At 39.8% G+C, this 17,375-nt stretch overlaps 1 protein-coding gene across 1 annotated transcript in view; it reads right to left on the bottom strand.

Annotated features, from left to right (window-relative positions):
• triob (trio Rho guanine nucleotide exchange factor b) overlaps window positions 1-17,375 on the bottom strand; it is a 126,811-nt gene that overhangs the window by 73,015 nt on the left and 36,421 nt on the right. Inside the window, 6 exon segments of the mRNA XM_034202653.1 lie at window positions 8,833-8,955; window positions 9,758-10,222; window positions 10,382-10,486; window positions 11,482-11,674; window positions 13,387-13,501; window positions 14,451-14,525. Of these exon segments, the coding sequence (XP_034058544.1) occupies window positions 8,833-8,955; window positions 9,758-10,222; window positions 10,382-10,486; window positions 11,482-11,674; window positions 13,387-13,501; window positions 14,451-14,525 (1,076 nt within the window).

Here is a 17,375-nt window from a genome sequence, read left to right as displayed (position 1 = left end):
AGGCTTGCGCTCCTGTCCCGACTACTCGGCACGGTGCGCCAGGGTCTCGAGTTCCCGCGGAGCTACGCTTGGCTGGGCACGTCTTCATTCGTCACGACGCACACAGAGGCCCCCTGCAGCCCCCTTACGATGGACCTTTCCGAGTTTTGGAACACGGTGAAAAACACCTGGTGGTCGACATGGGCGGTAAGGCTGAGCACGTCTCGGTTGACCGGGTGAAGGCTGCTCACTTGGACGTGGACCGGCCGGTGGTGCTGGCTCGGCCGCCGAGACGGGGCCGACCCCTGGCTTTGATTCCTGTCAGGGAGTGTGGACCTGTTGTTCCGGTCTCTCCTCTGTCAGGGGCCGCACGGGCGGAGGTCGCTGTACCGACTCGTGGGGGCAGGCGGATTGTTCCTCCCCGCCATACGGATTTTGTTTACACGTGAATTCTGGGGGGGCTTGTGTGGTGACACGTTATTGGACATAATTCACCTCTCGTATTGTGTTGCCACACGGACCCTTTAGTGGGAACACCTGTAGCGTTAGCTTCCATTCTTAGCAGAGCAGTTGATGTGATAACCTCTCTGTTATTAATGGCTAATAAAGATTAGAACTCTGTTCTTAATACACCGACTCCGACTCCCTTTTCCTGGCACTACAATAGTATATAAAACATGCTCGTATCTACAACCTATAGAAATGCAAAACGGCGTCAGTTTAGACGTAATTCTGTCCTCCTGTTTACTGCATCATTTATGAGAAAACATTTCATAACATTAACACAACATATTTGAGGTGGTTTTAAATAACATATCCGTATTTATTTATTTCTCCAAGTTATGTTTTTGTGTGCACTGAGGAGTCGCAAACAGGCATTTGTTTAATAATTGTAAGATTGGCTTTAATCAATGTTTGAAAATGAATTCTTCATATATGATGAATGAGAGGTAACATTTTATTTATGGTATTATTTCCACATATTTCTCTCCATTCTTCCTTCTGCCAATGGCGTCGCAGTTTCTCGTCTCTCCCGTTGTTGTGCTTAGTGCGTACGCATGGGTTAGAGTTTGCGTGGAGGACCGCACATTTTCCCGTCAAGTTAGTATTTTATAAATCGCAAACATTGCGTAGTACGCCATTATTTGAGCGTATATCCCTTTATAAATGAGACCCAGGTGCCAGAAAGCCACAAGTGGGGCAGAGCTCTGTCCCACTAGTCAGAGTCCCCTACATAGTAGCCTACATAATGCATGTTTATGTCTTTGTATCTTTGATGAATGATAAAAAGACAATGTCACCATTAGTTCTTAATGAAATTGATAGGCTACTGTTTGACTTTGTATTAGTTAGCCTACTACTTACATTGAAGTAATTTGAATCTTTACTTTTTGAGAAATCACCTGTCAAAGTCCCTTGCTGAGAACAAGATCAAGCCACTTCTGCTCTAGAGTATGTTTGTGTGGGACGTGGCCCGTGGGACATGTAAATGCAATGTCGACGCGTGAACTATCAACGGGGGGTGGAGAGACACTATGGGCGCTCGTGAACTGTCAGCGTGGGGGGGGGGGGGGTACACTGTGAATACCGCACAAAGCGGGACATCTGGTCACCCAGACGGCTGAGCTGACCGCAGTGCAGAATCGCTGTATAGTTGAAATCTCCTAACAATATTGTCCATTTTAGAAATAGGCCTATTAGGCCTATATTTAGCCCTTAATAACATTCATTTTCTGGGCTCAAAGTGTGTCTTGGCCGTTTTCATTGTGATCGCTAAATTCCCCTTGTTTATAATAATCACAGTTCCTTCAACAGGATACTGTAGTGATTCAAAGTGTGCTTTTAGCATAGCCTACGAGTGCTTTTGTTTTGAAACCACTTTCGTGAGTTTCGTCTGCGCTCTTAAGGTAACTTCCGGTAGCAGAATATGAAAATACGGTAGTTTTTTTGTTTCTGTTTTCTAGTGATTTTATTTTTTGTTTTGAGAAGTAGAAAATGAAAATCATCCCGTTTTTTAAGTTTAGTAAATCCCTTTTTGACCATGATAAAGAAAAACGCCTTGTATTTCAATTTTGGTTTTTCAATTTGAAAACGAAAATCAAATATCCAGTCGTTTTTTGTTTTTGAATTTCCATTTGTGAAAAGAAAATCCAATGACCAAAACATACACTGACCGTTTTCCATGTCATTCGTGTGTTTTTCTTATCAGACAGTTTATTTATTTGTAAGCTCCAAATCCTAATTTTTCCCTCAATGGCCTTTGTGCCCTGGCATGTGGCCTTTCCGCCCTGAAAAAATGTGCGACACCAAAGGCCAAATGGCCTTGCCCCTAAAATTACGAAAATCCAAGCCTGCATGGGACATTTGTGTTTTTTGACAAGCCCAGGTAAAAAAAGGAGACAAATATTTTAAAGAGAACACACACCCATACATAAGCACACATACATACACATATACAAATGAGTAGGGGAACGGAGCAGATAGGGAAAAGAGTTCCGAGTCACAACCAATAAAGCCTGAAGGGCTTCAAGCCATCTGCAGGACATTATGAATTAGATTAAATAACAGAGGCTGGACTACTCGAACACACTGGGTGGTAAAAGCCTTAATTCCAAACTGATGGACAGAAAGGGGGAGGGCAGAGATAGGCAGAAGGTATTCCTAACTCAAACCTGATGAGGGTATGCAGCAAGTGAGAGGGAGAACGAGAAAAAGAGAGGAGGAAAAGCAGGGCAACACCTTTGACCCAGAGATCAGATCATCTACAGAGTATGAAAACAAATAACACCACCATGGAATTTGCTTTGTGAAGGAACTTCAGAACAAGATGAGCAACTGTCCACAGCAGCAGTAACATCCCTCCTGTCTTGCCAAAGGGGGATACAACGACCCAGGCTGTAACCAGATTACTCTGTAACTTGCTACCTAATGCACTGTATTTATTTTGTTTCCAATGTCCACCATCATATGGATATGATAGTACTACAAATCCCTCAATGGATTGTGGTTTTTACACAGCACAAGTCAACATGTTGATTCCCTGCTCCTTGTAGAGTACAGCACTGAGTTAATGTTATGTAACAGTACATGTTCGGAAACACAATATAAGTTAGGATCCTGTTGGTAAGCTTACTGTACAGTATCAAGGCAACATTGGTTTCCTTTAGCCTCACTTGTGTGTCATGATGTTATTGTTTCTCTTCTGATTACTCAAGCAATTAACAGTAACTGTTCGAGATTCAGTCCCTTTTCTTTGACGGCCAAATAGCATGAAAACAAATGGCAGATTAACAAACAGATCTGAAAAGGTTCACTACTGACATAGTAGATAATTAGGAATTATATATAATTATAAGAATTAAGATAATCTATATTTTGCAAATATGTTGATTTTTGTTTTTTAATGATCTATTCATATTTGTATTTATCCAACTATTTCAGATTATAATCAAGCCTCCTATTTACCCAAAGTAATTGCCAAAAAGTTGAATCATGCATTGTCCCTTTCTCCCCTGGTGATCCGATCTATTAAAAATGTAAATGATGGTCACAAGCTAAGGGTGGAAAGAGGAAGAGTTGTTTCCTTAGGCAGGTGAAAGTTCTGTGTCATACTTTCCAATGAATCTCATAAATATCAAAAATATCTGCTCTGTAAGGTACTCTGTGCATACATAACAGAACATTACATGGAGATGCAATTAACAAATGAGGAGCCTGAAACAGCAGACACCGCATTCGATTAATACATGACAATGGATGCAACTAGACATTTATGAAAACGGAGAAACACCTGTTTTTGGTTTTAACGGAAAAGATGATTCAAGCGAGCATGGATCAGGCCCAGATTCAAGAGGACAGAAGAGAGAAGAGTTGAAAAAAGAGAAACCTGTAATTGACAAACCGCATCAAAACACCAGAACCACTGCTCTACCTTCCATTCCTCTTACCGACAGATACATCACTATCAGACGCCCTCCAATGAATGCTAAGGAGGATTAAGGGTATCTCAATTAGGTAAGGTATACTGAAATATATAACTGAAACTGAAATTAAAATAAATGTAGAATTGCATAAACACTAACACTATTATATCATACTGGCAAATTATAACATTATATTTCCCTCTGATTAGTTGTCCTCAGGATTACTACAGTGGATCTTGTGTTGCTGTGTATTATGTTACTTGGAGGGCTGCTTTACTGTAAGAACATCAACTTTAAGTATGATCTTTCCTTCTGTTATATAACAATCTTAAAGATGAAGTGTATGTTTCCCCCAGTGTTCAGAAAAACCCGTATGAGTTAGGAGCCTGCTAGTAAGCTCTCTTCAGAATGATTACCCATGCAATTACATTTTTTTCAAATTCTCTCCATTTTATTTAAAGGCCATAAGAACATATGGCAGATAAGTGAACTGAGCTGAGAAGGTGCACTGCTGACACAAACCCACACTTCTGATGAACTATGCAAAAGCAAGAAGACAACAAAACAACATGAACCTAACAATACAATTACTTTGTGCCCTGGTAGGTTCTTATCAACACCTAGATCGACCATGCTGGCATATTTTCTGTATACAAATTTAAGGCAAATCATCTCCATGCCTTAAGGCTGTTCCAATGTTTTATTTTTTTCTTTCATTACATATTTTCGGCTAATATTATCAATGTCTAGCATGTAAAACCTATATTGTGCAAGTGTGCATGATTTTTAAAGTGTTTTTAATCATCTATTAATATGTGTATTCACCCAAATATTGCAGATTATAATCAAGCCTCCTATTCACCCAAAATAATTGCTAACAGTTTTATTTATTTGTATCTTTAATATTTTTTGAATGCATGCTTCTTGGGTAATATTAAGCTGTCTTTGGCTCTTTTCTTGCTGTAACAAATGTAAATGACACCTCTGTGGGACGAATAAAGGTATTCTGATTCTGAATCATGCATTTCCTTTTCTCCCCTGGTGATCCAGTTTTTAAAAAAAAAGTAAATCATAGTTACATGTAGTAAGCTAAGGTTGGAAAGAAGAAGTGTGTTTCCCTTAGGAAAGTGAATATTCTGTGACATACTTTTTAAATGTTTTTATTCAAATTGGTCTCATGAAGTCCCTCCCACAAAAATGATGTTAGTAGTATCTGTTCTGTAAGGTGCTATGTGCGTTCATAACTCAAAGTCAGATGGAGATGCAATTCAACAATGGAGCAGCTTGAAACAGAAGACACTGCTGTCGATGAATACATGACAATGGATGCAGATGAATGGTTGGAACTAGAGATTTATGAAAATGGAGAAACACCTGTTTTTGGTTTTAACGGAAAAGAGGATTCAAACCAGCATGACTCAGGCCCAGATTCAAGAAGACAGAAGAGAGAAGAGTTGAAAAAAGAGAAACCTGTAATTGACAAACTGCATCAAAACACCAGAACCACTGCTCTACCTTCCATTCCTCTTACCGACAGATACATCACTATCAGACGCCCTCCAATGAATGCTAACAGAGGATTAAGGGTATCTCAATTAGGTAAGGTATACTGAAATTAAATTAATATAAATACGGAATTTCATAAACAGGAACACTATCATACTGGTCAATTATAATAACATTTTATTTTCCTTTGACTAGTTTTCCTCAGGATTACTACAGTGGGTCTTGTGTTGCTGAGTATTATGTTACTTGGAGGGATGTTTTATTATATGAACAACAACTGTAAGTCTGAACTTTCTTTCTGTTATATATAACAGTCTTTTAAGATTAAGTGAATGTATCCCCAGAGGAACAAGACATTTGATGACTGTATTATTGTACATTTTACACTGTATTAATGTAATGATTTAGTCCACAGAGTAATCTTTTTGGCTTTTGGGGTATATTCACCAAATTGTTCAAATATTTCAATCATTAATCCCTTTGAAATGTGGACATAAATATTTTTCATTGAATGCTTGACTGCATTGAAAATAGGGAGATGTTTTCATCGTAGGGATTGTACCTAAAGTATTTGCACAAACTGGACTACTTTTTAAAAAAAAGGGATATAGTAATATAATACAGTTTATTGGTACATATATTACAGGTTCATATGCAACACTTCAGTGTACTAGCAGTTCTGTTTAGTGCTAATGTCCAGCAAACTGTGCAGTGGGTGATAAAAGATTAAACAATTTATGCATGAATTATGTATGCAATTATATTATATATGTGTATTCTACTTGGTATGAAGCAGCTTTTTTATCTCTTTTTATAACAGATATCCTACAGAATAACATTGGGGAAATCCAGGACTTAAAAAGGGAAATAGGGGAGAGGCTACAGAATAACATGGAGGAAGTCCAGGACTTGAAAAGGGAAATAGGTGAGAGGCTACAGAATAACATGGAGGAAGTCCAGGACTTGAAAAGGGAAATAGGTGAGAGGCTACAGAATAACACGGAGGAAGTCCAGGACTTGAAAAGGGAAATAGGTGAGAGGCTACAGAATAACACGGAGGAAGTCCAGGACTTGAAAAGGGAAATAGGTGAGAGGCTACAGAATAACACGGAGGAAGTCCAGGACTTGAAAAGGGAAATAGGTGAGTTGTTTATGAACATATGAGTCATGGTAACTAACAGCTAGTAACTTGGAACGATTGCTTACTAAAAAAACAATAAAAACAAATCATTGATCAAACATTTAATAAGTTGTGTAGAACTAAACTGTTGCACATCTCTACAGTGAACCTGAGAAACAGCTCCAGATCAATGTACCTTTCCATCCTGGACAACTAATTGTTCCGGTGTGTCCCAGTGTGATCTGTCCATGGACAATAACAAATTGTTAAAGGTAAGAAAAAGAGTTGTGTGTTGGTATCCTTGTAAAAAAATATATAACAAAGTTCAGCATATTAATTGGCTTTATCTTAACTAACAACCATATTTGCCTTCACATGAGCAAAGGGATTCAATCAATTCTTTTAACAAGACCATTGAAAATGGATTCTGCCAATTGCTGATCTCCTGCAGCAGTAACTCTACTTTAGGGAACATGACCAGGCATTAAAGCCAATCTGGAAACAAATCTATAATGTAACTGGAAAAAACACTTCATTTATCCTTAACCATGTTATCATTTGTTATCATTCATGTGTGTACATTGTCAGTTATGTTGTGCTATACTGTATGTTGTACAGGTGTAATATATCTACCATATTGTCTTGCTTTTTTAATACACAGACAAAATAGGATTGGTTTACCTGCAAAATTGTGACACAGAGCTTCTGCACCATATGCAATGTTAAAAAACTCATGTAACGTTAACTTATATCATGGTTGAGAAACCCCTACATTACCAAACTGCATTTGTCAAGTGTCTCCTAAAGGGGGCATTACAGTAACATAACTCCATCTAATGTATTGTGCATGATACTTGCTAGAAGTCACCACTAGCATTTGGTTTATGTCATAAACCTAAACTTGATGAAGCTCATATGAATTTCCAAGCCAAAAGCAATGATCACTAATACAACATTGCAAACAGTACCGGTAATGCCAATATTTACACGTCAGCAGTAAGTGGTACATGAAATGTGTGTAAAGGTACTTGTGTTGTTTCACCTTGCTTTCTCTTTCCATACTTTTTTCCATATACTGTAAAATACTCAGAAACAAGAGGACACAGGCAGTATTCTACAAAAGACACAAACACACCCTGACACTACCTATTTCCATTCAGCCATGCAGGCAACAGGAAGGGGAAACGCTGCTTCCTGTGGAAGAATGGGCGGAGGCAGTAATGGTCACCCTATTGTGTGTGTGTGTGTGTGTGTGTGTGTGTGTGTGTGTGTGTGTGTGTGTGTGTGTGTGTGTGTGTGTGTGTGTGTTTCAAGTGTATTGTTAATATATGTGTGAGTTTAAACTCCAGTACCACCTGTCTGTTCTACCACTGTTGTCTATGGGTTATTGTTCATCTCAAACTACAGTGTGTTGACACTGAAGCTACCTTTGGGACCTGGTGTCACACCGCTTGTTGGCCATGCTTCCTGACACCAGTGGGACTTTGAGTGGGGGGGATGTCAGGCCATGGGCCCCTTTCCCCTTGGATGCAATGGTCTCACTAACAATAGTTACAGTTTGACATTAGGAGTGAAATAAACATGATTTACATGATTGATTTTGATTTTCCTGTTGGTCCTTGTTTTTGTATTATAGGAAATTTGCTTAACATGTTGGCTTGTTTCAATTTCGATGACTAAATGCGCTTTTTGTCATTGGTACATATACATGTCACTGATGAATTGTGATGTAAAAATTAAATACGATAAACATATAATGGAATTAGGGCAGTGAGGGTGTGATTTGTGGAGGGTAGAAGACAAACACAGACAGGAAGGGTATTGATGATTTTTTTTAAATGCAGAGTGTACAGTTTACAGTAAAAATATCCTTAGCAAAATCCTTAGCAAAATTAATCTGCAGCAAAGCTGTGCAGATTACAGTACAGGAGGGAAAAGAGGGTTGTGGAGCAGAGCAGCAATGGGAAGCAAACAGTTATGGGAGGGGCATGGAGGTAATATGGTTCAATTATGGGAACAACACTGTGACAAGACATGACAGAGGGGGCAGAGCTGAAGCACAGTGGAACACAACTGAATCATTTGAGGCCAACAGTGGCAGGACAGAAAGTATTGTTCTACAGAAATCGACAGCCTGAGGGAGAGGCTGGTTTGGGTTAAAAGATGAGAAGCATGTATGTGTGTTTGGTGATTGTACAGGGGTGGGAGGTCTTAGCTTGTCACTGTGAATGACAGTAATGATGATAGTTTGAGAAGGAATCATATTGTTTATCTACATGTGTGAACGACGAGACAAAATCTTACCATGCAGTTCATGGCAAAGTGGTTGTGCTGGGTCTGCAGCTCGACAGCATGCTGGTGGTTCCCTCCGATCTCCGTGTAACTGGTGAGAAAAAGGCCTTTGTTGTGCATGATCCAGTCGAACATCTATGGGGAGGAAATGCAGTTAGTCTTACATAGAATTAAAACTGAAAAATCTTTTATCCCTCCACTGACTAAATAAATTAGCTGTGTGCATATGTGTGTTTGTGTAGTGTCATTTTAATGTTCCTCCCACTACACGTTTGGTGTGTGGAAAAGACGTTTAATTTAATTTAATTACAGCTCTGACACTTTCCATAGCAGGCCTCTGCATTTGCCTGCAGCTCAGTTTCATATTTTACATTTCCTAGTTGCAGACACGCAACTCACACTCTCTCGAAATCTGATCACATACAGCCATGCACGCACATACAAACACACACCCTTTTTTTCTCTGTTTTCATGCACACAAAAGGCAAAGCTCAGTCAAATAAATAAAAAAACCTTTAAAAACTATAAGTCTATAAGGAAAAACACATGATTTATATTATTAATAATTTGTGTGTTGACCCTCTTTTAACACTTGGGAGTAGTTTCTCTAAGGAACCTTTTCTGCAATGCTACATACATCCACATCCCTGTTAATCTGGGATGCACAGGGCTGATCTGAGGATTTACATGTCTGGATTAATGTAATGTTTAAAATACCCAGCTAAAACTGACATGCATGCATTGCACATGCATCAGATTTGCTCCTGTGAGCCTGAAATACTTGTATGTGGTGTATGTAAATAGACTGTGACTTGACACATAACGTATCAACATACTGAGACGCACTAACGGGCATGAATATGAGGGGGCAGTGAAGAACCAAATAAAATCTAACTGGTTTCAACATTCATGGTAATAGCATGGAGGATAAGCTAACCTTCTCTGCGTCCTGTTCAAACAGACGCAGCTGGAAACATTGGTCCAGCTTCAGTTTCCTCATGTGCCACAGCTGCTGCAGATTCTGTCGTGTCCCATGCAGCTTATCCAACAAGCCTGTCACTTTAGCTACTAGGTTGTGTATGTCCACATGCGCATTGAAGCTGTGATGATGGTCGTTGGAATCTCCACTAGCTCCGCCACTACGGTACCCGCTTTCATTGCTACTTCCACCTCCTGCAGTTTGTAACTGTAGCCTTTGCAGCAGCCTCCGTCCTTGCGCATCAAGCTCCTCCACCGACGCCTTAGTGGCCCTCTTCTTCAGCCCAGCATGTTCTTCCATGAGCCGTCGGGCCCCCTCCAGGTCCCGCGGGAGATCACGCTGGGACAAAGTTTCCTGGAGCTCCTCAAAGCGTGCCAGTGTGCGTGCGGCATCGCTGGCAAAGGTCTCAAACGACAGCCGCACCTAAAATGAAAGTCAAAAGTAAGCTGCATTTTCCAAAATATAAATACTACTGAATTTCTACTTAAAGACTGTTTTCTTAATTAAGCAGGTCAAAGACTGGGGTCAGCTTGTGTCACTAACAAATCTGAAGAATAGAACAAAAAGAAAAAGTATCCAAACCTCAATCCAGTCATCATGGTTGTACTCTAAGCTGCCCTCAAAGTCAGCTGTCAGCTGGGATTGGTCCACAATCTTGGATAAACCGTCTAAGGAGACCATCACCGTCTGGTGTGGGTGGGTGGATGTGGGACAATTGTAGTTGAAAGTGAAAGAGGGATGAATGCAAGAAAAGAAAATAAGTGAAAACGTTTGGGAATGGAGAGATGGAAGACATAAGGGAGACAGTGAGATAAAACCAACCAAAATGTAATCAGAACACAGTCACCATAAACTTAACATTTCTCAATACTTCTGAAAAGAATTTGCAGAGTCAGTGGCTCCACAGGTCTACTGTTTAGATAGGTGGGGTGACCCCAAAAAAAACATTCCAGACATTTTAAACAGCGTTCATGTTATCGTTAATAAAATGGAAATACAAACACTGAGGTAACACTATGAAAATGCAAAATAAACAGGCAGAATTGGGGTTGGATTCTGGAGCCCTGAGTGCTCCTCTGTAAGGATATTATAAAAAGTGTTAACTGCAAGCAAACAAAGACACTTTAATAGGAAAAGTTGTAGTTGGAGGGTTGAACCTACACATATGTTTGCAGCAGGGAGTCGTGCAATAAAAACACCAAGTTGTTCCCCCATCGATAACGCTGCAGCAAGAGAGTCAAACCAGGGACCTCCTGCCTATCATTGAGACCTACTCAGATACAGTACATGTTCAACATCTGTATCTAGTGTTGTGTTGAACCGTTTTGCCATGTCCTATATATCCTGGTCCCTTAGCAACTGGGTCAGAACTAAATATACCAGCAGATGCCCACATGGGATAGAACAGTGCAGCTGTCACCAAGCAGCGGCCCAATTAGACATGATGGCTATGCCAACAGAACTCTAACAGCTAAGACCACATTGTTCATCTATCATATTTAATAAAGTCATATTGATGTAAAGAGCACTACCAATCCATCTCTTGTAGAAAAAAAAGAAAATAATGAAAAACCTGTACACTCAAAAGAGACTAACGGTTATTGTACAACATTCACAACAACAAAACCAGACATGATGAAATTATTTGTTTTGTGTCTTAGAAATAAGGTAGTGTCACCAACCTCGAATTCAAACTTTGAGCTGCCGAAGTTGGTCCTCTGCTTCTGCCAGAAGTTGTCCGGCTTGATGATGAGTGCGACGTGGATACAAGAGGGGAAAGACTCCTGGAGGATCTTCAGCAGAGGCTTGATGCTGTCCCACTTAGAACCACGCATGTCCACAATGACTGTGAAGCCATGTCTGGCCACCTCCTCACTGCAAATGAACATATATAAAGATGTCAGATCTTAAGATAAAGAGAAAATAAATGATCTTTTTATGCTAACATGAAACCATTAGGGCAGCTTAGGGGGAGAGTATAAACAAGTGACAACCATAGGACAAAGATATGTATGTGTAAATTGTATTTGTAAAAAAACCCTGAAGAAGTTAAGGAAAGAACTGTTAAACTATTTAGTCACTGCCAATGTTTCAGTTAGTAAGACATTTAGAGCCACAAAACAATTAGGGAAGGAATCTGCAGAAAAGATGTAGAAGTCGAGAATGTTGAGTCAAAACATCCCATGCAATTCTGTAAAGCGTCTGGAAAAGCAAAAAGTAGTTAAAACATTGAAGCGTTGAAATGTCCACTGCTGCTTACCAGAAGTCCTGCTGGTGAATAAGTCCATAAAAGGTTGTTTCTCAGTGTTAAAGGCTTCAATCTGAATGTGTCTAGCTAGGAAACAGACGCAGGCCCTCCTGCTCTAACTCACTCTGACCTCACTCTTTGAAAACAGATCGGTGGCCAAATGGGAAGAGAAAAACAGAGCGGAGAGGAGGGGGAGAGAGAGAGTTAGAGAGCGTGAGGGAAGAAATATTTAGACAGGAGAAAGAGAAGTCAATCCGACCTCCCTCTGAGTAAGTGACACTTGGTTCAGTCTGACAAATCTTTTCCTCTCTAGCCTTACATTTTGTGACTTTTGGAAGCATTGAAGTCTAAATAGACTAACTGAAACACACATGTCCAGATTCAGAGCAAGTTATTTACTGCGACATTTATATGCACCTCTGAAAAGATGTGAATATATTTTGTTTTAGGGGTTATAGCTGATAGTTTTATAGATCTATAGTTTGTTCTTGGACTTTGATGCCAAATTGCAAACTATGCCAGAAAGCCCTGAGGGAGCCGTGAAGAAACCTGGACCCAATTTTTGCAGTACTTAATCTGGACCACATATCGCCTCAAGACAAATCTCCAAACTCTGCTGTGAAAAAGGCTTAAGCACCAAACCTTTGCAGAACTAGAAAGCATAGGCGGATCAGAAACGGCAGAACAGAACAGCCATGCTCCCTCCAAGCTATCTGATTCCAAACAGAACAGCCTGGAGCTAAAATGTGAAGAAAACATTTTCTAGACCAGAATATCAGCATGCAATGAAAACCCTGCGAGAACATCATGTGGCTACATGCTTCCTGCATGTAAAAAGGAAGGGAAACACAACAAATGAATAAGACTTAAAAGAAAAAATAATTGCAATTTTAATTGTCCAGTTAGACATGATCCCATTCATACTAGATATTATTAAAAGCAGGATGGAAGAGATGAGAGTTACCAAAAAGGAACGAGTGGTAACCTACATAAAAGGGGTAGTAGCTTTTTCTAGAGAGTTAGGAGGAAATGAGAGGGGGGAAAAAAGGAAGGGGGGTTGAATCTTCACAGAGAATCCAAAATAAAACCATCCCAGCTCTCTGTAGCCTCGGGTTATGCTTCAGTATTTTAAATCAAAGCAAGGTGGGAAAGTCTGACACAAAGGAAGCGATGATATGTGTGTGAGTGCGAGTGTATAAGAGGGCAGGAGGAGGTGTCTGTTTCAAATTAACCCAGGATCAAGAGAAAGGTCCAGGAATATAGGTTAGTGCATTTGCATATGAGTGTGTGTGTGTGTAACAGTAGGAATCTTTCACTGAAACTCTACAAATGTTCATACCTTGGAATAGTAGCTAAGTAAGCTATGAGCCTGCGCAGGTCCTCAGGTCGTATTCTGTCGTGGTTGCTTCGTGCAGGAAAGGTGAGAACGGGACCTCCACGTCTGTCTCTGCCACCTTTGGATAGAAATCAAACAACAAAAAAGTAAATAAATTGCTATAGTTTGACCGTAGCTAAGCTAACTGAAGAACAGGTCATGAGAGGGCATTTTCCACATGTGTTGAGTTCTGTATTACTGTATCACCAGTGTGATGGATGTGCAACTTGTACAGAGTTTGTCTCAAAGAAGGGCTTGGTCATTAGCAAACACATAAACTCAGGAGTTGTGTATACTTCACACAGAAGCATGAACCATCATATGAATAATAAACTAACAGACTGAAACTTGAAGGGATTTATTTGCTAATTGCTTACTATGATGCTACTGGGTTCAGCACTAAATAACCTACAGAATACAACACATAACAGATGTACAGTGAATAGTTCTCTGAGATAACAGCAGCTTATTTGCATGAGTACCATCTGTGAATAAGTCATGACTGCATTGAGTCAAATTAAAGTGTCAGGGGTCAAGTTAGTCTCCGTTTGACAAGATAAGTACTGTAATAGCACAGACTGCAGTGACAAACAACACTGAGTGAAACTGAACAGACAAAATCACTCTCTCATACTCTCTCATAATTATGGCAATGGCCAGGCAGTTAAAACTAATGGGGTAAAGGTCAGGTCGAGACCATGACGAGTCAGATGCAGTTCACAGGAATGAGTGAGCACACTTAATTATACTAACAAGTAGACATCACAGAAAGTGGAGCTTGAATCATTACACCCAAACTGTTGTGTTGTGACAACTAGGGGACAGTATGTGCTCCCATTGGAAACAATTGTGTCTTATAAACACAAAGTAGTGTTACTGTTTTACTTTTGTTACTGATACTTTCAGCTTTGTCAAAACTATCTATTTGAATGATTTAATCCCACTTTAAGCATTCTTTTTTTTTTCTTCTGATACATTTGTCCTACATCAGTGTGCAAACAGGTTCATGAGTAGAGTACATATCTGACCTGAGAGAAAGGCGACCTTCTCCTTGAGGATAGGAAGCACATCGATGGCCTTCATATCCTCATTGCGATGGAACCCTGAAACAGAGAAAAACAGAGAGAGGTCAGTAACATAGAACAGAACAATCCAGTTGATTTTTTTGTTTTTATTTTCACATCGATGTGATCAGCAGCATGTGATACATTTAGTTGAGTAGTTTTATAGTATGTTCTTCAAATGTCCTGTTTTGCATGGCTTAATTAACAGCTAGCGCAGTTAATACCATGAAGCAAGATGGAGGCTTTTAACACAAACTCCCAAACTCTCATAAACATGCACACCAGTTAAATGTTATTGGTGCAGTATCAGAGCATAAAGTCCCAGACAGCTGATTCACAGTAAATGATGCACGGTACACAATAACGTAGGGATGTGCAACATAGTCAAATCATTTGAGATATTTTATTAGTTTCCACAGGCATACCATATCTGAACTGGTTTAAATACAGTTTATTCTTATTTGGTTTATATTATGCATTATCTATCACTGCAACAATGAATAATTGAATGGTTGCCAAATATTTTTTTTTAAATCACAAAACAAAAATTATCATATTTTATATATATATATAAAATCGTATTTACGATAATTCTATTCTTAAAATGCAGCAAAGGGACATACAGAAACCAGAACACTGGAAAACAAAATAATCTATAGTTTAAATATACTGTGCAGTTAGCAACAAATACAGGCCAGCCATGACATTGACAGCGTTGACCACTAAATATATGCATCATGTGAGAGAGGAGGTGTCGGGGGCAGAGAGTCTCTGCAGATGCAGTTAGCTTGTGATGTCATCAGATATCGCTCTTTTTTCTCTGAGTCATCTATCTCACACACACACACACACACACACACACACACATACACACACAGACACACAGACAAACACCAAAAAGTGTACTCTTTTACATAAGTGCACAAGGAGCATGCATATTAAGTTTGTACAGCAAATCATATTCATAAAGAATGCCATAGAGGGAAAACAACATAAAAATAGGAGAAATGTTTTTGGTAAACAGAGCTGCTTTTATGGTCGGAGAAGAAAATAAATACCGTAGGGAAAACAGCTTTACATAAACACTGTGGTGCTTTGACAGTTATAATATAAACATTTAATCACACACTGACTTCACATGGAAATTAGCTAATTAGATAGTGGCTAGACTAAGTGCTTCATTATGCTCTCATAGACACATATACAGACCGAATGCCCTCAAATAAAAGCAAGAAATTATTCAAAATTCATTATAAAACTACAGCAAAGCCACAATCTTGAGCAGTGGTAACTCAAAGCTGAGTGTTTTCTCCCTAAAATTGGAATATTTCTCATTCCACAGAGTTATACAAGCAAGGAGGAAAACTGTAACATTAAGAAATGTTTCAACACAAGTAAGTCTTCTTCTTTCAGGTTGCAGATGCGTTGCAACCTGAGGAAATGAAGGGGACAATTAGATGTGACAGAATACAAGCAAAGACAGAGAGGGAATACAGTATTGGATGGATATATAGATTAAAAGATAAATGGATCAAAGGCAGAATGAAATGGATAGGGACAAAGACAAAGTGTGTGGGATGGAACGACAGTAACAGAGAAGCACAAGCTGAGGTTTTGAGCGCGAGAGTGAAGAGGGGGACAGACAAAGCTGCAGTCTACAGCGAGACAGATAATAATAAAGACACAGAGACGGCTAAATAATTGCAGGTCTTAATGGCTCCTGTAATATTGATTTTTACCACGGTCTGGGGGAGTTAGCCGTAGCAGGCCTGGAGGAAAGCACATTAGCTCCACGTGGGAAGAGTCACTGGACACAACCTGACTCAGGGATAATGTCACAACCAGCTAAGATGTGTTGGAACTGAAGTAGCACTAATGCTTTTATTCTCGAGGAGAGAGAGAGAGGCTAAACAGCTGAGTGAGTCCCTGGCAATGCACGCTCATAGTTTTTATGATCTCCCTCTCTGTGGCTGTCTCTTTATAACCTTCTGCACCTGTTTCTCCTCCAGACCCCCTAAAAACAGAGACTTTAAAGAGTGTCTCAGTGTGTGCATTGAACATCAGCACCACAAAGAAACACAACTCCACTTGCACTTTGTGTGTTAGCACATGCGTGTGAAGCGTGCCCAGACACATTCCTCACTGTTGTGGTTCAGGTAAGATACTGGTGCTGGCACAAAGCCAACACTGACCTCTGTTATAATGCTGCAGCCCAGCTAAAGCTGCAGGTTGCACTACACTAGACCAAGTGTGGCAGAAAGATGGACATACATGCAATTTTGGGTTTCATGTGAAAGGCTGCAGTAGTGTAAGGCTGCCATTTAAGTTGCACATCCTAGTGCTGGAACACAGGATTTTGCAGATAAGGTGGGAGAATTCCAGATAAAGTGTTGTATGAACATAACAATGGTGAGCAGCATAATATACACAGCTGCTAGTGAAGAGTTGATGGCCCATTACTTGTGGTGTTAACACAGTAAAATAAGGCGCAATGGCGCAAGAATGCAGTCAACCACAGAGCCTTTTCACATTTTCGTCATGTTTATATCCCGCAGAGATAAAGTATTACCCTACCTACACACTGTGATTCATGAAATCCCATCATAGCCCCTCGCTAACACACTAACACACCAGAACACACAGGCACGCACAAAAACCTCCTCTCTTCACAACACACAGACCCTCATTTACAAGTCTGCCGAGCATGAAATAAAGCTTTTCAATCACATACTGCTTGTTCATAACACTCTCATAATTAGAGCAATCCATTTTTACTGGCAGGCTGCACTCAGTGCCCTGTAAAATGAGGCAGAATGCATAGCGTTCGTCCAAGCATTTTACAGTGAGCTTCCATTGCGATCATTCTATTTTAAATGTGAAATTCAAAGC

This window comes from Gymnodraco acuticeps, unplaced genomic scaffold (genome assembly GCF_902827175.1).
Source record: "Gymnodraco acuticeps unplaced genomic scaffold, fGymAcu1.1, whole genome shotgun sequence".
Lineage (NCBI taxonomy): Eukaryota > Metazoa > Chordata > Actinopteri > Perciformes > Bathydraconidae > Gymnodraco > Gymnodraco acuticeps.
The sequence above is the reverse complement of the archived record's forward strand: the minus strand, read 5'-3'. Positions and strand labels throughout refer to the sequence as shown.